At 36.9% G+C, this 21,746-nt stretch overlaps 1 protein-coding gene across 1 annotated transcript; it reads right to left on the bottom strand.

Annotated features, from left to right (window-relative positions):
• Positions 1–10,007: 10,007 nt before the first annotated feature.
• LOC113298411 (CRM-domain containing factor CFM3, chloroplastic/mitochondrial-like) lies at positions 10,008–18,426 on the bottom strand. Its single transcript, XM_026547148.1, has 10 exons — positions 17,411–18,426; positions 14,954–15,419; positions 14,721–14,851; positions 13,225–13,572; positions 12,240–12,396; positions 11,836–12,128; positions 11,631–11,690; positions 10,930–11,007; positions 10,604–10,840; positions 10,008–10,328 (listed from the first exon to the last, which is right to left on the bottom strand). The coding sequence occupies exons 1-9, from the start codon at positions 18,242–18,244 to the stop codon at positions 10,703–10,705; spliced, it is 2,505 nt and encodes an 834-aa protein (XP_026402933.1). The 5' UTR covers positions 18,245–18,426; the 3' UTR covers positions 10,008–10,328; positions 10,604–10,702.
• Between the last annotated feature and the right edge of the window lie 3,320 nt (positions 18,427–21,746).

The following is a 21,746-nucleotide window of genomic DNA, read 5'->3' as shown; positions in this document are numbered from 1 at the left end:
AATGGCTCCAACTCAATTCAATAATCAAGAAGATGTGTTAGAGCACATATCACGGTCACGAAGCACGAATTTGAAGGAGAGCACTGGGTCCTCAGTAACATGGATCAAACATCCAATGCTTGGTGGAAACGTGTATTTACGATTTTTAAATCACTAAACGGAAATCGTAATAGAAGGACGCTCCAGCAGATAAGGGAAATATACGATTTTTATACAATGAATGCGTATTGCTGAGAGACGAATTGAAATCTCGGGTTGAAGCTCTTCCCAACGAACCGCGAATGGATAGAGTAAGTTGGTGAATCAATTGGGCGTTCATTAAAATAAATTTCTTCGGTTATTTTTATTCAAAAACAGTAACTTATAAAAAAAAAAAATTGTTTTTGCAGTACTCTTTGGGTCGCAGCCAATACGAATTAAAGTACGACCATGACTTTTTGCACGAGGACTGCTATACTCGATTGAGGGAAAGTGAATTGCAATTCGACCAATATGATTAAACTCGTTTAGGTGTTCTAGCATAATGTAGTGAACTATTTTATGTATTTTCCTTCTATTTTATTTCATAGTACATGTATGTTTTATTCGGATTCAATAAAATGCATGAGTTCAAATATTGATTCAGTAACTATAATTCCCAAAAAGGGTCGTCATGGTTTGTAAAAATACGAGTGACGACTCTATAGATTATTTGAAATTGTTGGCATGAGTCGTCACTTTTGTAGAAAGACATATTAACGACTCTAAATGTTATTAGAGTCGTCATCCAATAAACAAAACAAAAGACGACTCTTTTCATCTTCAACAGTCGTCACTTTATTATTATATCACGTAACGACCCATATAGCAGTTAATGTGAATTTTGAATTCACCAAATGTGGTTGAGTCGGGCAACGGTTAAAAATTTAAAAAGGTGACTATTGGGTCGTAAATTTCTATAAATAGAGACCCATATCTCACCCCTTCTTCACCCAAACCATAATTCTCAACCTTTACATTCTTTCTCATGCATTTATCATCCAAGATCAAAAAGTAGAGGGAACACCATGACTACTCCATACACTTCCGAAGAGAATTGCGCCATTGTGAGAGCTTGGTTGACAGTCACAAACCACTTTCAAGATCTAGGAAAAGACATTGATCAAACATCGGATTCTTTGTGGAACCGTGTATTCATCATTTTTTGTGGCGTTAGACGAAAATTGTAACTTAAGGTCTTTGAAACTCGTAAAGGAACGGTTCGAGAAGATAAAATTGAAATGTGATGCTTTCAAAAGAGAAATGAAGGCCGTAAGGGAAGCCATGCCCAATATGTTGGGTGCTATAAGAGTATTTAAACAAGAGGCAAAACTTATCAAAAGCTTTGAACAATACTAACTAAGTTTTTGTTTTGTGTTTTCGGTTGGGGAAGGCGTATGCGCGATATGAGGTGCTTCGTGGGGAAAAGTTTGAGTTCGACGATTGCTACTTTATCTTGGAAGGCACTATGTATAATTACGCCATTTATGGTTAAATGTTTAAGTGCACCGTTATTATCTATTGTATTTCATTTCCTTCAATGCAACGCTATGCGAGATGTATGCTTTTTACCGTTTTACGATTCAATGAAATCAAAAATTATGAGAATCTAGTGCAAGGGTCGTTACTTTATATAACTAATCAAAATAACGACTCTAAAAGAAATTAGTAATTGATATCTAGGATCGTCATTTCATATGACTACATGTATGACGACCCTAAGTGTTACTTTTTACAGAGAGTTTTGGTTTTAGAGTCGTCTATGTGTAAAAAAAACAACAAAACGACTCTAAGTGACCTAGTTAAAAAGGGTCGTCAATGTTTAGCAAACTACCCTAACGATTTTTCATAACCTGGAAAAGTTGCAGGTTTGAGTCGTTATTGGTAGTGTGAATATACTGACGACCTCAGAGAGTTGTTTGGGTATACACCCCCCCGACTATGACGACCCTTTCTCTGAGTTGTTCCATAGTGTGGATGATTCGACCACTCGGAGAAACAAACATACAAATCGAAGGGTATAAGATGTTTACCTGATTGTTTTGAGCTTCGGGTTCCTCATTTTGAGGGTTGGTTCCTTCATTTTGAGCAATGGGATGTTCATTTGCACCATTATTCATGGCTTCCTCTATTAACATCTCTTCATCAAACATCCAATCCATAGGATTAGTTTAGACAATCTTACCATCAACACAATCATGGTTGTTATTTGAACCTTCGCCAACCTCATTCTCTCCACTTGAATCACTCATTTCTAAAAACCCTAGTTTTTCCTCTCAAAACTCCCTTCTTCTTCTCAACACATAAAAACCCAAAAATAAAATTTCCCAAAATTTTTATTCCAAAATCAGATTTTAATCTAAACACAATTAACACACTAATCAACTTAATTAATTCTTAATACTAATCACTCAGGGGCATTTTAGCCATTTAAAAATATTTTTATGAGGGGTGACCCAAATTAGGATTGGGTGACCTTTTTTGTCCTCTAGTGGGAGGCCCCCAATTAAACTAGGCAAATATGGTACTTCGGTTTTCCAGTTCTGAGAACTTTGCTCTACTCCTCTCAACAACATTCTGTTTAACTGGGATACAATTGTGATTTAGTTTGGTTCCTATTCAGGTGATGGTATTTTTGTAAGTTTTCCCCTTGTACATGAATTTAACCTTCAAATTCGTCTAGAAGAAGAAATAAAAAACCTGGCATTTTTAGGGGCGACCCCAAAAGAATTAGGGGCGACACAAAAAGACAAAAAGGTCACCCAAGCGTAAATCTAAGCTACCCTTTATCTTCGATTTTTCGAAATGGACGGTATGCCTCGTACAATCGGTAGCAAGTACAACAATCAGTAGTTAACTGATAATCGGTAGTCAATGTATACTAATTAGTCTCCGATTAATGTGTGCATATTGCGGCTAATATGCCCTTTTATAATCGGTAAATAAAATAACTTATAAACTTACCGATCATAAGTAGCCCCAGATTCAAACTTGGCCAAATTCCATAGGTTGTGAGGGTACACAGCCCTACCATAACCATTTGGTTTGTGTTTTGGATGTAGACATAATCGGAAGCTAAATAGGTTACATAACCTACCGATTATTGGTTGCCCCAAAATGAGATTTTGCTTAAATCCTTCATTTGATAAATTTTGAAATCTGTCATAATCGGTAGATAATCTAACTTATAAACCTACCGATTATAAGTAGCCCCAGATTCAACCTTGGCCAAATTCCATAGGTTTTGAGGGTACAGAGTCAACCATAACCATTTGGTTTGTATTTTGGATGTAGCCATAATCAGAAGTCAAATAGGTTACAAAACCTCCCGATTATTGGTTGCCCCAAAATGAGTTTTTGCTAAAATCCTTTTTTTTTCAAAATTTTGAAATCTGCCATAATCGGTAGATGATCAAACTTATAACCCTACTGATTATAAGTAGCCCTAGATTCAACCTTTGCCAATAATCGGTAGCCAAAACAATAATCAGTAGTTTCACAAAATAATCAGAAGCAAACTCTTGTAATCGGTAGCCTAGGGTCTATATATTAGTGTTTGGAATTGGTTTTTGAGTCATTGTGAGATATGTCCCTAACTTTCATTGAGTGAGAGAAGAAGAAGAAGAAAAGAAGAAGAAGTGGGTATATGTTGCCAACTTCCGATTGTTGCCAACTTCCATAAACATGGATGGGTACAAAGAGTGACGTGAAGTTGTTGAAGTTCAAGGTTCACTATCGTTTAGAGATGACGATTTGGGGTATATGTTGAATGATCCGAACTTTGATGGACATGAAACCCTAGACGACGCTTTCATGGAAGAAAATGGAGAATCAACCGAAATCGAAGGTAACGATGCGTCAAACATACAGGTATGTTGTTAACAAACTTTAATACTAATGTTATGTGCGTTTGTGTGTGTTTTTGAACGTGAAAATTCGATTACTGCATGCATTGAATGCCATGAACGACATTTAATCGGTAGCTAATTGAGTACAATATCTACCGATTATCAACAATCGGAGATTCTTTTATGTATTAAGCTACCAAATACGTAAAAAATCCCCAAATTGAAAGGTTTAATTTGTCACAATCGGAAGCTTTATACATCAACAAACGTCCGATTGTAAAAAGTCGCCCCAAATACGAATTTCTCCAAAAATGAAATATTTTTAATTCTTGATATTTCATAATCGATTGTTTATGAATTAACTTATCCTCCGATTTTGAAGTTTTTTTTACACAGAAAAATTGTACATTTTTCTATTTCGTTAATCGGTAGCCTATGGTAGTATAAGACTACCGATTTTTGATAATCGGTTGGGTTGTATAGTACTTGATTACCGATTGTTGTACAATCGGTTATGTATTCTCTAATCTTCCTTATGATTGCTAATGCATAACTTGTTTTTATGGTGCGTAGGCTGTTGTAGCGGTTGATGACGATTATTATTTGAGGCCTGATACTTCCCTACACTATGCAAACGATTTGGTATGTTCATGAGTTATCTTTTCTTTTTCCAATCATGTATGTTAGATGGTTATGCTTATTATTTTTGTTTTGTTATATGCACATTTAGATATTCGGAAGTAAGAAGGAGGCCAAGGAATGGCTTATGAACAAGGCAAAAGAGAAGATGTGCGTGGTAGTTCAGAACCGTTGCGTTAAGAAGATTCGGTTTGAAATGATATATGAGCGAGGTGGGGAGAAGAAGAGTCACGAGGGAAAGAATAATAAGTATGTAAGAAAGATGGAGAGAAAGAAATACCGAACTCATACAAAGAAGATTGGATGCCCATTTAAGATTGTCTTCTATAAGCCCGATGGTAGGGAAAGTAAAGAGTGGAAAATGTCTAAAGTTGCTAATGGTTGTCACAACCACGATGATCCGGATACTCTTATTGGACATATAATGGTTGCGAAGTTAAAACCACATGAAATGGAGACGGTGAGGTCTATGCGGATCCAAAAGGCGAGTGCGATCTTAAGTAAAATAAAGGCGGACGACCCTGACAACTTGTCTTCTTTGTCTACAATTAAGTCGGCCCTAGCTACGATCAAAAGGACGGAATGGGATGGTAGAACGGTCATGCAACAATCGCAGTGGTTAACTGAGTTACACGACCACACGTTGAGAATGGAAGAAAAGGATGGTAAAGTGGTACGTATTTTCTTGGCACATCCCGAAATGACCAAATTGGCTCAGTATTTTCATTAAATTTTGTTGATAGATACAACTTATAAGACAAACAAATATAACATGTCGTTGTTGAATATTGCTTGTCACACTTCGGACAAAAACACGTTTACGATTGCATGGGGTTTAATGGATCATGAGAACAACGTGAGTTTCATTTGGATGTTGGAGACGTTGAGGTCCATTTATAATAACAATGATTTTCCAAGGATTATTGTAACGGATTACAATCAAGCCTTAATGCATGCAATAGCGGTAGTGTTTCCTGAATCCCGAAACTTGCAATGTACGTGGCACATTCAATGCAACCTCAAACACAGTTGCCATCACCATTTCCAAGCTAAAATACCAAGGAAGGGTACCAAGAGGTCGAAGGAAGAGGATGAGCGCATTAGTAAATTAATCGTGGAAGAACGAGAGCAAGAGAAGAGGTTATTTGATGAAAAATGGAAGGAGGATGGAATGATTTGGAGAGCGATCATGAAAGCATGGGACAAGATCGTTTGGTCAATGACCGAGGAAATTTACGAACGTAACTTGAAGAAATTTGAGAATGAATATGGCAAGGACTACCCAAAACCGGTTGAGTATTGTAAAACACAATGGTTACCAATTAAGGAGAGGTTTGTGTTTGCATGGACATATGAATATCGTAACTTCAAGAACGAGGCGACAAGCATTGCGGAGGGGTCTCATGGCCGATTAAAGAAAATACTTCTAGGTAGTCAAAATGGAGTTGTGTCGATCCAAGAAGCAATCCATGAATTCACCAATCGTGATCTCGTAAAGATTAAGGATTGTATGCAATTTAGTGTACATAAATTCCCTACGGAACATGAAATGGAAAGATTGCTTCTAAGGGACATTGTTCATAAAATTTCAAAATGGGCAATAAATCACATGATGGAACAATTGAAGTTATATAAAGCTTACGATGACGAGAATACAATTTGTGTTTGCAAGGATATGATAGGTATTGATCTCCCATGTCGTCATAAAATGGGTAGGTACGTCGATGTGATTGACACTAATGATATTCATCCATTTTGGAAGCAATTAAATTTCACTCCAAGCACCCCCGTAGTTGATGGTCCGTCGTTCATGGAGTCGGAATTGTGTGCAAGAATAACCGAGCGTTATGCTACAACAAATGGGGCCAAGAAGCAAATATTGATGCATAATTTAGAGCAAGCTCTTCACCCTCGTTTAAGGGAGGTTGTTGAACCTATTAAGCAAAAGGGGGCGGGTAGGCCAAACACCAAAGTGTCGAGGACCATTGAAAGAAAAGAATTGAAGGAATAAAAGAATATTGTCTAGGCATGAGCGTCCGGAAGCCGAATTTGAAGATGATCCACAACCCAAGAAAAGAGGACGTCCAAGAAAAGATCAAAGTGGACCAACCGCCCGACAAGTGAGGCCAAAGGTCTCTACGGAGCCTTCTCAAGTAAGTCAAACCGAGGCGGTGGAAGAAGTTGTGTTAGTGGAGACCCAAACTAGCTCCGTAGTTACTGATCAAATGAGCGACTCGCAACAAACACAATCAACGGAAATTGTAACTATAAAAGAGAAGTATGGTACTCTTCGTTGTCCTAGGGATTTTCATGGAAGACCAACACGATCAAGGTATACGATTATAGAAGAGTATATGAAACAACTCCCTCCACTCATTGTTCCATTTTTTTTGTCCACCGACGAGGTTGATGGGGATGGGAATTGTGGGTTTCACGTCGCTACGGAACAAATTGGTTACTTTGGAGAGGCGGTGAACGAAGATGTCACCCAATGGCAATATTTAAGAACTAAGATGGCGGTACAGCTAATAAAGGACAAGGATTTCTATATGCGGATAATGACGCAAGGAGATAGACACGACAAAGAACTAGAGTTCAAAGACTTAGTTGCTTGTGTAAAGTGCCGAAAGGGATTGAAGACAATCGGATCCAAGTATTGGATGACAATGCCTAAATGTGGGTATCTCTTAGCGGACGTTTTGAATTGCGTGGTACATTTCTTTGTTCCTCCTAAGTATGGACATTCTTTTACGTTTACACCTACAAGGATGGTTTGCGATGAATCGGTTAAAGATAGAAGAATTGTTATGACATTTGTGAATGAGATGCATTTTATCGGTTTAAGAGTAAAGAGAGATTTCCCATTACCTCCGTTGGGTGGTTGGACGGATTACTTCCCAACGAATCATTGTAAGGATTGGTTGAAACAATATGAGACCAACATTTTGGATTGGGATCGCGTCATGAAGGACAACTTTCCGGAAGGCCTACTCGAATTGGTTCCCTTGGATGATGAAGATGAATGATCGTTACTTTTGAAAGATGTATTTTTTGGAATTTTTTGGAAAATACTGTGAAGTATAAAGCTATAATCGGTAGTTATATTATTAATATATCAACCGATTATACAAGCTTTTGTAAACAGACTCAATCAATATTATAATCGGCTGTTAACTTTTCTAATTTAGCTTCCGAATGTAAGTCTGACAAAAAGACTGAAATTATTTTCCCATAATCGGTAGATAACATATTACAAAAAAAATGAAATTTTTTCCCAGAATCGGTAGAGAACATATTGCATAAACTTCCGATTGACAACAAACTCTGACAAAAAAGCTGAAAATTTTCCCAGAATCAGTAGACAATATAAAATATTAACTTCCGATTGTAACAACCAATCAATATTTATACTGTTGCCACGGACTTCAGGAATTCATAACTTCCATCATAAGTGAATTCTTCACCCTTTTCCACTAAGTATTGTCTTTTTGCGAGTGTCTCCTACATAAACAAACACAAAATAATGTCAACTTCGTTTTAGTAAGAAAGATTAGACACCCGGTGTTATTTAAAAGAAGTATGCAAATACTTACAAATTGTTGGATCGACAAGCTTAATTAAGTGGCTAGTGTTAAACATCCTCTTTTGTGTCTTTATGTAATCATTTACCCCTTTTTGGACAAGTCGGAAACAATCGTAAACTTGTTGGAGTGATCTTTGATTTGGATTTCCATACTCTCGCACAAATTGGCTATATACCCTCGCCCAAAAGACTTCGGGTGTTAACCTTCCTGCTATGACATCTTCACGTTTTGTTTCATGATACCATGTTTTCACAATGACCAAATCTTCAGCTGCGTCATACGTTGCCATGCTTGTAAGTTGAGATATAGAATGAATTCACAAGAGTAGACGATGGAAAATCTATTTGTAGAATACACGATGCTATATATGTGTTGTTTGGTGCATAAATAAGAAGAGTTTACCCTCCTTATATAGATGAGAGTCCCAACGTCTCTTTCTTTTTTTGAAAATATGGCCGTTGATGCGTACTTTTACAAGACTGTACTGAAATTACGTACAATTATTACATACAATCGGTAGGCAATGGTTGAACCAAAGGAACCGATTATGCATAATCGGTAGATATTGATCGTTATATAATACTGATTATAGGCTGTTTTGTCAATAGAGTTCTCAGTTTCATTGGAGTAGTATAATCGGAGGTTTTTCAATATGTATTATCAACCGATTGTGTGTGGTTTTCGAGGCACGACTAGTTTCTTTTGAACGAAATAGCCGTTGGAGTATAATCGGTAGTTAGATAAAGAATTAAAACTTCCGATTTTCATAAATATTTTGAAATTCATAACAATATCACCTACACATCATCATAATTTTACATTGAACTTCCACAATTCTATTACAAGGTATTGTGATTAGCGTCGTGGACGTGTTGGACGAGTTCTAAACAGATTAAATCTTTCCATCGCCCTAACGATTCTAAAATGAGCTTCATAACAGAAGCTTGATCTTTTCCATCTCCGCCATTCCCCGAAAGATCGTTCTATGACCTCATCATTGGTGTCACCCCTCAATCGATATTGATTCACAAGATAAGTTAAATGGATGAATTCTTCGACGTGTCCGTTTATTGAACCAATTCGGCAGAAAAGATCAGCGGAGTGACGGTTGTTTGGGTTACCGGTGTCGGCGCAGAATTTTTCGTGAATTCTCCCCAAATAACTCATATGCCTCCTTGCCTACGTTCTTCTCCTCGTCTCGGGTAGAATTGAACATAGCGCCTACATAAAGATAAATCTTCTTCTATCGTGAACTCCGTAGGATTAATGAATGGTTGGGCCATTATGTTGAAGATGATGTTGGAGAGAGTTTAAAGGTATTTGTGTTCCATAGAGGGTAAAAGGATACAATCCTTATATAGAGTTTAGAGTTCCAACGGCTCTATTTTGTTGGGGCAACTGTATAATCGGTAATCAAATAAGGTATTTTAACTTCCGATTATATAGTTGCCCCAAATTTTGTTTTTGCAGAAATCTCAATTTTTTCGAATTTGAGAACTAAAATAATCGGTAGGTAAGTAAGTTAATATGACGTCCGATTATAAAGTTGCCCCAAATTTCTTCTTCGCCGAAATCACCGATTTTTGAAATTCAGGTACTATAATCGGATGTTAAATAACCTCTGATTATTCAGATGCCCCAAATTTTGTTTTTCTCGAAATTTCAATTTTTTTCGAATTTGGGAACTAGAATAATCGGTAGGTTATGAAGTTATTTATGACCTTCACCTATCTACCGATTGCTAGCAACCACATCATTGAGAATACTAATAATCGGTAGGTTATACCACTACCGTAGCAATCGATTGTATGATGATACAATGGTAATCTCCACAAATTTGGACATCCCATAACGTTGTCTATGGATTGGGAATAAAAAAGTCGTCCCTAATTCTTTTGGGGTTGCCCCTAAAATTGTCTGGATAAAAAAAGTGATTCTTAGCTTTTTTGTTCATTTTCTAGAGACAAATACAATTGCAACAGAAACCCAAGATCATGTTATTAATCATTCTTCAGCGATGCATATTTTTACATTGGCAATGCAAAAAACAATGCATACAAATCAGAAGCTGCATATAACTAAGGAGCTCGATTCAACAGAAGCTCCTGTAGAAGGAGCAGCAGGTCTGATGATAGTAAACTTTCCATTCTCAACCAATTATTAGTTCTGTGCAGAAGGCATTTTTCTCGCTAATCTATATATCTACAGGAGAATGAAGAAAGGCCAACCTGCATACATGCTGCAAAAATAAAAATAATTTGCCTTGAAACATGTCATTTGTTAATAAGAATTTCATAAGATTCGACAAAATCCATTTTAACGAAAAGATTATGTAATAGGTTCTCGAGATTGAACTATTTTTATCCTGCCATTGTAGGTAGTTTTGGGATGTTAAAAAGGTTCTTAGTCTCATGCATTTCAGTACAGGGTTACGAGGGTCCTTTAAACATTTCATTACCACCTCAAGTCTGTTTTACGAATAGATTATAATAACTAACAGTAAAAATGGAATACCTTGATTGGATTAATATCTGAGAGAAATTCATCCCCTCAGCTGTGGAGAGAATAGCCAGATGATGAGCTTACTTTTCTTCAGATCAAAGTTCAAGATTCTTAATATCTTGATTCATCAAATTCCTCCTCATCACTATCGTCGTCGTCATCCTCATCATCATTATAATCATCGCCTTCATCATCATCATAATCATCGCCTTCATCATCAGATTCCATTGAAGAATCTTCATTATCCATCTGCATATCATAAACCAAGTTAGGGGAAAAAAGGGAAAAAAAGAGAGAAAAATACAAATCAAAATGATATCTAATCTGAGTAATCTCACTTGAGCAGACACCGACACGCGATCAAACCGACTCCGGTTGACCGCACCATAAGAAATTTCAGAAAATGCATCTTCACCCTGTGAAGTTTACAAGAAAGTTTGTCATCAGTCAAAATGCCGACAAAGTCATGAATACAAATAGAAACTGAGATTTGACTAAGCATATTTTCAATGTACTTATCCCTATCCAAAACATATGTAACGAAACCAACAAGCTGAAAGCATTATAATTGCTAACAGTTCAAGTATTCACGTACATATATAAACAGAGAGAGATACGTACTGAATCATGATTGTGGAAAAGTAGCACCGAGCCTAAATAATTGACTACTAAGAAAACTCAAATCTTATCTGATTTTATGGTGTCATACACGATTCCTTACCTAAGACACGATTCCTTACCACATATTGTTCATATGCATCACTTTTAGTTAAATGTATACTTAAGTGATTTATATAGTCTGAAATCTGAATGTGCATCAGCTGGTAAGTTAAAACATACGACATCTTCATATTTTATATATATCAAAGATGAACAAAAGAAAATTAACAGTGACGACAGAAGGCAGAAGGTTCGTGCTCATATAGCATATGGGACGTGACAATTGTGCCTGACACTTCGTAGCAGTCTGAAACATCAAATGACCTCATCTATGTACACAACTGTAGCATACCAAGAAACAAGAAAAATTAGAACTTACAATTTCAGATTTCATTTGGTCTATGGTTCTCTCCAACTCAGAGATGTGTTGACTTAATGCCTGCAGTAACAGAGTATAGATAGAGTTAAACTTTATTCCAACAGTGATGCAAACAACTATTGGAATCTAAGGCATTGAACTCCAATAGTAATGTCTTTTGCAAAACTAAAAAAGAAAATCGGGTAGATATAGATATGGAGAGAACCTCATGCCGCTGCATGGCAACTGAACGCTTTAAAGCTTTTGCTTTGGTTAGAAGGTTTCTCGGCCTCAAGCTAATAGGTCTTTGATAATTTTTACCCCGGTAATAGATAAGAGCATACCCCTTGGGGACTCTTTCAATAGCTACCAATATTCCACCACTTTCATATTCTAATAACCTTGCCGTGTCTTCAACAAAAGCAAGTGTCTTTTGTTTAGATATTAGCTTGACTAGTTCTCTATGCTTCCAATGCAAGTGCATGTTCTCAATTACACCATCAAATACACCACGAATACCTGCCACACAGATTAAAATAAGAATATTAGCACTTGCGTATAAAAGAAGTTTTTGTTTTGAATGTCATTTTGTAAATGGTAATACGGTTGCAGTCACAAAAGAACACTCACCAAGTGGTAAGTAAGCTTTCATTCTCAGACCAACCCTGCGGTACATAAACTTTTCTTCGTCTGTAATTGTTTCCTGGTCATCAGAAGGGCCTACAGGAATCATGGATGCCTCAATCTTCGACAGCAGTTTTTCTGCGCGTAGCATTTTGGCTTGGGCCTATAAACATATTGGATAGACAACCCAGTCAAACTCGAAATTATTGTTGCACATGTGCACAAAAAGTTTGGTAAAAAGCTCACATGCTAGAGAACACTAAAACCAACACTTACGCCACAGAGAACCTAAAATATGACACAAATATATTATGAAGAAACCATCAATCTTGCTTATTTTAAAAGCGTAGGAACCTCAAGACAGCTGTAAATGAAGCAGTACATAAATCATGAATAAAACAGGTTAGCAGCTCAAAGAAAATACAGAGGAAAATCTAACAATCAAAAATTCAAAATGCCAAGGTGCTAAAGTGCGTGAGAATTGAATATAGACTTTGTAACATCAATTTGAGAATATCTTCTTATACTCATAAAAGAAACAATGACTATGACCACAGGGTTCATTGTTGACCTGATTATATTTCCACTTATCAACCCCTGGGTTTTCCATTAAAAGTTCCAATCTCCCATTTCTCATCTGGGATGCACGCAAAAAAATCTCGGAACTCCTTTACCCACACATAAGACCTTTTTTTAATATTCAGAATGTATCCAGACCATGGAAACATCACTTTGAGCCAAGTAAAGATATTAAATACTGAAACAATCGGGCTCCTTAGACATGTCAGCAGGAGTACATGAAACTTAATCAAATCTAAAACTCCGCGGATTGCTTACCTCTGAATTCTATCTATGTCAACAGTCAACCCAAAACAATTACCTACGTATACTGGTTTCCTAAACTCGTAAGGTATAAAGGATAATAAGAAATTTTTGTTCTCCTACATGTTACTCCGCAAAGGAGAGTAAAACAAGTAAACAGACAACTTACCACATCCAGTTTATGCTCAATCTTTTTGACTACCCTGGCATTCTTAGCTTTCACGGCTTCTTCTTTCATCTGCATATGTTCTTCAGCTGAGATTTCTCTTCCCCATCTTGCTTGAGCCTCATGAAATTCAGCCAGGGTACCAGCAAGTGCTGTCCCTGTAGTGGTTTCCATGTGAGTGGGGTGCTCAAATGCAACAGCCCGCACTTTTTCTTCAGTGTCCTGGATTTCTTTAGTCAATTCATGTCTTTCCATCAAAGCAGCCTCCACACTTGCGGGAAGAAAATCCTTTCCGCGGTATATGACAATGTAATATTTGTTACGGAGCAGAAGGGTACCACCTGTTAATTTCTATAGGATAATTGAACAAAAATATTGAACATGTTAGCACATAACTTTAAATGTAAACAAAATAATTAAGAAACTGTTAACAACTTTACTGCTTATAATTGTCATGTTCACTAAACAAAAAGACTGATAGCCCACGTTATATACTGTTTATGATGGTAATACTGATCAAGACTTATCAAACCCACATAAATGTGGGTAGTAACAAACTGATTTGTGAAACAACAAAAAAAGCAGCTATGACAGTAAACAAACTCTATAAAATGCTTAACAGGTTACTTAGTGCACCATTAAATGGAGAATAAACTTGTTTCCATGCTCTTACAAGATTCAGATTATCAAAAGAATACCATGTTTCTCATCTTTCTTTGCATCATCTCACAAAAGAAAAAGAACAGAATCTGAAGGCTCTTCCTAACTTAACCAGGGACCAGTTAGGTCAGCTCCGAAAAAAATAATCAAAACGAACTTCCCCTTATAAAACCTATTCAGACCCTCTGAGGAGTTAGACCCAGCAAAGAAAATACTGCGGGAACCAACTAAGGTCACTTTCCAGAAAAGTAACATACCCACTTGCTATTCCTTCGGTCCATGCAAATACTGTAGAGTCAACCCAGCACTCAAGCTGTATCGTTACATTTGGTCGAATAATTTATTTGACAGGAACTCAAAAGAATCCTTCCAAATTTCATGTAATGACACTAGAACTTTCCCAAGACTACATATCCAGTTTAAAAACTAAAAATCTAGTGGGACATACAGTGCTAATCACGTTAACATCAAATGACCTCATTTACAGCTAAGGTAGTGTTCATGGATATTAGACATTTATCTTGGTGCAACATAATGTAGACTAGTAAACTTAGTTTTACTTGCACCACCATGCAACACAATTCCATAATATGTGACAGACACAGTATGCCTACTTGCCTAGTTAGAAGATACAAATATTAATTTCCTGCATATTACAGTAACATTTTCAAACTTCCGAATTCTTTCCTTCATTTGATAAGCAGACACTAATAAAGGTGCCAAAACAAGTTTGACTATTGGACAAGAAACATAATTAATATAGGTTAACCTAAAAAGTTACCAAAATCATGTGATCTTGTTAACAGAGAATGCTGTGATGTGAAGAAATAGGGGTCCACCTTTATCTCCTCTGCCATTAACTTATTATTCGTGTTCTGAATTCCTCGTTTAACAGCAATTTTGGCAACTAAGCTTTTGTCCCAAAGCTTCACAATAGCAGATGCCAACCCTTGATGATTTCTATTTCTCCCTGTGAACATGAAGTGGAAAGAAATTCAAAATGAAATGAACAAACAAGGAAAAACTTGAGGTTACTATCATGAAGACATTTGACAACAGGAGTAAACAATACCAAGAGCAAAGTGACATGGAAGTGACTTGGCTAGTTTCCGTAAGTTGGTCATCTCTGCATTTGTCAGTCGTGATCGCATTCCAGTAGGAAGAAGTCTAAAAGGTGTTTTATAACCAGGAATAGTTGGAGGAAGCAAATCAGCATCTACAGGTAACAACCCAGTACCCCACCAATCATGAAAACGTGGACCTAAGCCAGAAAGTAGGTCTTTGTACTCTATCTCCTCTGCCGTCATGTTTTCAACTGAATCAGGATCCACAGCGGAAGACTCCCTCCTTTCTGAGGCTGAAACAGCATTATTGTCGTTCTTCATGATTGGATGGCCAGCAGATGAAACATCAGGCACAAAAAAATCAACAGTTTCTTTATGAACAGATTTAGAACTAGAAGGTCTTTGATATGTGCTCCCTCGATACACCACCATAACACTTCCGGACCTCCATATGACTAAGCCTCTTGTTCGATCCTGATCCACATAATAGGAAATGTCAAAGAAGAAACTATTATCTTTGAAACGTGTGTCTTAAATACATATAAAGCAACATATCAAGTACAAAGCATATAACGACAACAGTGGGCACATTTCTTATGAAGCAGGACATTGATCGATCAACAAAACACAGGATATAATATGTTTATTTTTGGCTTATCCCTAAAAAGTTTTCTGATGGAACAAATACTACTTAGAAATTTTTTTCCTGCAAATACAGAAGAAAACGGCAATAGGCAAGGAAACAAGGCCATTCCTCCACTAAGAAGTAGAGCCCTTCATGTACCAATAGAATTCTGAAACAGGTGATGGCATTTATCAGTTCTTACTCTACTTTAGATGATTTTCACAGTAAAAGGTGATAAAGACTAAGGTGGATCAATGAGTACAAGAATTATTTCTCCCATAATCTTGATGAGTGAATTTGTAACGAAATTTGAAAACATCAATCATGCCAAACATGAGGAGAACTGTAACCAGTGCCTCCTGCAGAATATGATTAACCTTGTCATGATAAGAAGAAATATTGAAAGGTAAGAAGATAGACGGAAATCTTGATAAACACAGCAGAACAATGTAGTGAAAGCTCACTTGATATAACTTACTAAAGGAAAGGATTATTTCTAAGAAATAATAGTTAAAAATCTCTTTCATAGGAAATATGACGGCTCCCAAAAATGGTAATGAACAACTGGAAGAAAGTAACTAAGAGGAGACAGGACAGGTATCAAACTGAAGGGTGTGGTTCAACAATTCACAAACGAGGTACTGCATTAACAAAATAAAATACAATAATAAAAACATCATAATTATCATCAACGCTATTGATTCACAGCCATGTCTCAATAGAAATTAATAACCCACATGAAGACAGTACCAAAACCTGCAGTCTACTTTGACGGTTTAGTTTAATACATTCAACTAGTCCAGTAGTCCCATGCATGGGCAGAATTACAAGATTCTTTTGAATGGCGTACTTAAATATGATAATATACTTAACAGCAGATGAAGGTAGAACTATAGTCTAGAGGAAGCCACAACCGTAATGAATGAGCAACACATTGTATGCATGGTGTTTTTAGATGCTGTTTAAATATTCTGAGTTACAATTACGATATATCATCAATCCTTCGACCCAAGGACTCTGTGGAAGATAATCAACTAGTATAGTCCATTGACAACTCTCACGGAATGTAGAAAGATCACTTCACAAAAGTAACCACAAATAAGTTTGGCCTTTTGGCAATGGAATGTTAAATGTCATTAATACTTTGGTAGAGTGACTTCTGCAATGGAGAACCATCCCCAAGAGGGATTTTGAAGGTCAATCTTGGACTGCAAAAGGCGGATGTTATGAGGCTGTAACAAGAGATCGTTAGGGGACTGTCATTGCGGTTGCTTCTGGTGGAAGCCAACCATTAACAAAGATCCAAGAGTGACAGGCTATCAAGTTAGGAAAAGAACAAGATATGTACAAAGAAAGATCACCATAGATACAGATCCTCAGGTGGTGTATTCCTATCTAAAATCAGGTAACTCAGTTCCCCTGTGGCTGCTATTATGATCCGGAGAAGGATTTCTACAATGCAAGGTTGGTTCCTTTCATTCAAGGCTGCATATGCTTTTAGAGAGACTATAGAGTGGCTGGCTTCCTTGTGGATACTTAGCCTAGTGATTATATAGAGTGGGATCCCATTGTTTTAACTAGCTATCAAACATTAATTTAGGAGAAATGATAGGTGTATATATTATACCATAGGATGTAATTAACTCTGTGTTAGCTTCGTGTCTCCTACACCTGCATATCATTTCAAAACAAACAAAATACTCTTTTATGCTTTACATAATGCACAGGTTCATCTATCAGTACTGGCTGAATTATTAACTGTCAGAAATGATCAACATGAATTAAACAGGATTTCCAAAGCAATAACAATTTACACAAGCTACAAGGAAAATACACCAACCTCCACAATTGCATGTGCTGTCCTCATATCGTGTGCAAGGGATTCATGGAATTTGAGCCTGACCAACTCTGACTTTCTCCATTGGTCATGAATCTTTTCAACAATCAACTGGGTAACTCCAGCTTTTGGTATGTTAATTCTCTCTCGAAGCGTCATTCCCAGAGTCCTCAACCTTCTGAGTTCTGCATCTTCAATCGTCAATTCAGCATACGTGGGTGCTTTTACTCTCTTCTTTTTCAACACTCCCCCTTCCTCTACTTGTCTCTCATCCTCACCTCTTTCCCATGGCAAAAGCATTCTGTCATCCTCATCATCTTCATCCTCATCATCAATGTAAGAATCTGGCCTACTCCATTTTCTCTGCAATAAATCCCCCAATTTCTCTTCACCGGTATATGCATTTACATCATCAACCTCCTCCTCTTCTTCCTTTTCATCATCAGACCCTAAACCTAAATTCCTTAAGCGATGGACAATCCTTTCAATTGCACCTCTCCCACGATCACCATTACGATTCTCTGACTGGTTTTCCACTACGTCTTTAAAATCCGGATCCAATTTTCTCTTTCCTGCTGGGGAATTTGTTGTCCGCCATGAAGGAGCACTAGATTTTTTATAGTGGTTGTTAGGGTTTTGTCTTGGGCGACTGGAACGGTTGTTATGTTCAGTAGTTCGTAATGCGGAGGATATAGAAGAGAAGGGTTTAAGGAGTGAAAATGGGGGTTTAAAAGTAGAAGAAGAGAAGAAGAAATTGTAAGTGAAACAATGAGAACGTAGAGGGATTGATGAATTGTGAAATGGCATTTCAGTTAGTTTAGTTGTGCAGAGAGCCATTCTCAATTTACTTCTTTTTAATTCTTTCTAATTTTACTTATAGATTCAATCTAGGTTTCTGATTGAGTACTCATTGCGCCGAGAAAGCACATGAGAGAAGAAAGAAGAAGAAAGGGGGAAAGGAGGAGGAGGAGGAGATGTGAACTTAAGTTGGTTTCGGAGCTTCAGCTATGCAGGTGGATGAAACTCTAAAAGATAAGACTACTCAGAGCAACTGCAGTGGTGCGAGTATATCAAAGACCAAAAAAAACGACTAAATTTGAGTTTAGTCTGGTGTGTGACGCTACGGGTGGAAGACTAAATTTGATCGAGCGTAACACTGTGCATCCGCCCGTTGTTTTATAAAAAAAAAAAAAAAAAAAAATTGGGGCGGACGATTAAATCTCCGCCCGTCCCACTAAAAAATCAAAGTCATCTTATGGGGCGGAGGTGTAAACGTCCGCCCCATACAAAATTGAAAAACAAAAAAATGGCGCGGAGATTAAAAACACGCCTGATGTGGGGCGTAAACTAAATGTACGCCTGGTGTGGGGCGTAGCCTTCAGGTCCCGCGCGATCAAATTTGGGTTTAGTCTTGGTCCCAGACCAAATATAGTCTGAAATATAGTCGATGGTCAGGATTTAATCGATAGTCCGTCCCACTACGTCTCGTTAATAAACCAAATATTTGGGTTTAGTCGCCCACTGTGGATGCTCTCATCCCCTTTCTCGGACCAAAAAACAACAATGTGGAAGAAGAAAATACACAACGGTAAGTGCCAGTATCAAACTAGTCAACTTAAACTTGGTATTAGTGCAAGTCCAATTGGATAAAAGAGATTCATTTGGTATGGAATATGGATGTTTTTAACATCATGACTTAAGGGTCTTGTAAACAAGCTCAAGGCTTACTCCCTCTATCCCAGTTACATGGGCGGAGAGGGAACTTTCTGTCAGATTAAGGAATTACTTGGCTTTTGCAAATTTTGATATTTTTTTGTTTATCTTAATTTTTTTATAAAAGAAAATTTCGTAAAACTAACAGAAGAAATTACATTGTTTCCGTTAAAAGAACACTTGACCATTTTTCCTTTCTAGACTTATCCCAGCATCTAGAATCAACATGTATATCCGCATGTTTGTTAAGGAATTTAGCTAGATTATCCGCTAGACTATTACAGGATCTCCGAATATATATAAAAGAAGAACTAGTAAGAAACTTTTTGAACTCTAAAGCTTGGAGCAAAATAACTTTCGAAGTCCAATTAAAAGCAAAATTGTTCTTCTTTATGTTGTTGACCACCTTCTGATTATCATTAAGAAAGATTAGTCTTGCATTTCCCCTGTTTCGAATCCATCTTGTTGCTTCTCGACATGCTCTGGATTCTGCTTCTTCCGCACTAGAACACCATCATGTCCCTCATGTGAAATCTACAATTAAACCCCTGTTATTCACTTCAACAACCCCATAAGAAAATTTTTTTTGATTTGTTTTGAAAGGCAACATCGAAATAAATTTAAGAAACTTCCTGCGAGTCATCGAAACTACTATGAACACAACCTGGGTGGTATACATCACATACAAAAGAAGTATTCGAATATTTAGCATTACACAATTTTTTACGCAAATATTGAGGACTATCCTTCTTAATGAATTCAATCATGTCCTTTGGGTTAGGTCTAACATTATCAAAAACAACCTTACATCTATATTTTCAAATATACCAAAGAACATAAGCAAAAAAATCTTTGTTGTCACAATCATCAAGCCACATAAGACACCAGTCCTTGTAAGAGGAATTGGCAGCAGAATAAAAGTTATGAGATAAGGATAAACCTCTCCAAATCGCTTCAAAAAACACGCATTTTGTGAATAAATGATCGACACTTTCAATAACATAACTATTACATAAGGGACAATGCATATCAATATGAGTATGTCTACCTAAGACCTCTCTGATAGGGAGACAGTCACTTAAAGTTTTCCAAAGGAAATTTTAACTCTAGGTAAAATACCGAGCTTCCAAATTCCTTTCCATTCCACCGGGGAGTTTACATGGTTCCTATCACACAAAAAGTTATAGGCAGACTTAACTGAGACTGAGCCATCTTTAGTACCTATCCACATCATGATATCTTCCTTTGCATGGTTACTATCTGGTTCAAGCATCCTAATTTTTTTGGATGGTATCATTACCAAACACACTAAGAATAAGATTAAGATTCCAATTTCCTTCCCTATCAATTATATCAGACGCTTTAGAAACAAGTTGCAGGCAATCAATGTTTTTTGGTTTAGGGATTTCGCCTTTAGGGAGCCATTTTTATGACCAAACTTCTATGTTTTTACCATTACCTAACAGCCAGCAGTGGTTTTCTTTAATAATATATAAACCCTTACAAATACTGGTTCAGACCCAAGACTTAACCGATTTCTTCTTATACCTAAGAGGATCAGAGTTGGGAAAGTACTTACTTTTAAGAATGATGCACCACAACTTATCTGGATTCTTAATTAAACGCCAGGCAAGTCTAGTAAGCAATGCTAGGTTAAATTTATATGGACTTTTTATGCCCAAACCTCCATTAGCCTTACTATTGTAGATGAAGTCTCGGGCCTTAATGTACAGACCTCTATTGCTTTTTCTTTTTTGCCACCAGAAGTCTCTTTGCAAAGCATCCAATTTCCAAGGTTTTTTAGGAAGAAGAAAACACATCATTTGATACATGGGCATAGCACTAGTGGCATAGCATATAAGGGTGGTCCTACCTGCTTGGGAAAAAAAATTGGATTTCCAGTCCTGAAACCTATTGTAGACTCTATCTAGCATATTTTGGTAATTAAAACTTTTAGACCTGTTAAAGAACAAGGGGGTTCCTAGGTGTGTGTCATTTTTTGTTATTCTACCAACCTTAAGAATTCTAGCTAACAATTTACAATGTTTGTTCTCAACTTTTTTTGCTGAAATAAATGCCTGACTTCTGGTAGCTAACCACCTGACCTGAGGAATCACTAAAAAAATTAAGAACATCCAGTAAATTCCTAACCTGAACTATAGTGGCAGAAGTAAATAAGAAAGAATCATCAACAAATAATAAATGTGAAACAGATGAGCATTGTTTATTAACCCTTATGCCAGAAATCTTTCCAGTATCTTCAGCATGGAAAAGGAGTCTTGAAAAGGCTTCCATACAGATGATAAAGAAATAAGGCGACATAGGATCACCCTGTCTAATACCTCTAGTAGGAAAAAAAGTTTCCCCTGGAGAGCCATTAACAAGCACAAACGACAAAACAGTAGATATACAGTTGTAAACTAAATCACAGAAATCATTAGAGAAACCGAATTTTTGTAAACAAACATAACAAAATTCCATTCTAGTCTATCAAAGGCCTTAGAAAGGTCTAGTTTTAGGGCCATATGGCCATTTTTCCTATTACTGGTTTTCATAGTATGAAGTATTTCGTGAGCCACTACAATATTGTCCGTTATCTGCCTATTTGGAATGAAAGCAGATTGGT

This window comes from Papaver somniferum, chromosome 7, assembly GCF_003573695.1.
Source record: "Papaver somniferum cultivar HN1 chromosome 7, ASM357369v1, whole genome shotgun sequence".
Taxonomy (NCBI): Eukaryota; Viridiplantae; Streptophyta; class Magnoliopsida; order Ranunculales; family Papaveraceae; genus Papaver; species Papaver somniferum.
This window is presented reverse-complemented; position numbering and strand designations above follow the sequence as displayed.

What these genes read in the sequence shown, in the direction of transcription:
- LOC113298411 (XM_026547148.1), bottom strand. Translation starts at nt 18,244, where the DNA reads ATGGCTCTCTGCACAACTAAACTAACTGAAATGCCATTTCACAATTCA. An exon ending in TTGCCATGCAGCGGCATGAG is followed by an intron (nt 11,691 to 11,835) that starts GTTCTCTCCATA and finishes CTGTTACTGCAG; the next exon opens with GCATTAAGTCAACACATCTC. An exon ending in GCGTGTCGGTGTCTGCTCAA is followed by an intron (nt 10,841 to 10,929) that starts GTGAGATTACTC and finishes TATGATATGCAG; the next exon opens with ATGGATAATGAAGATTCTTC.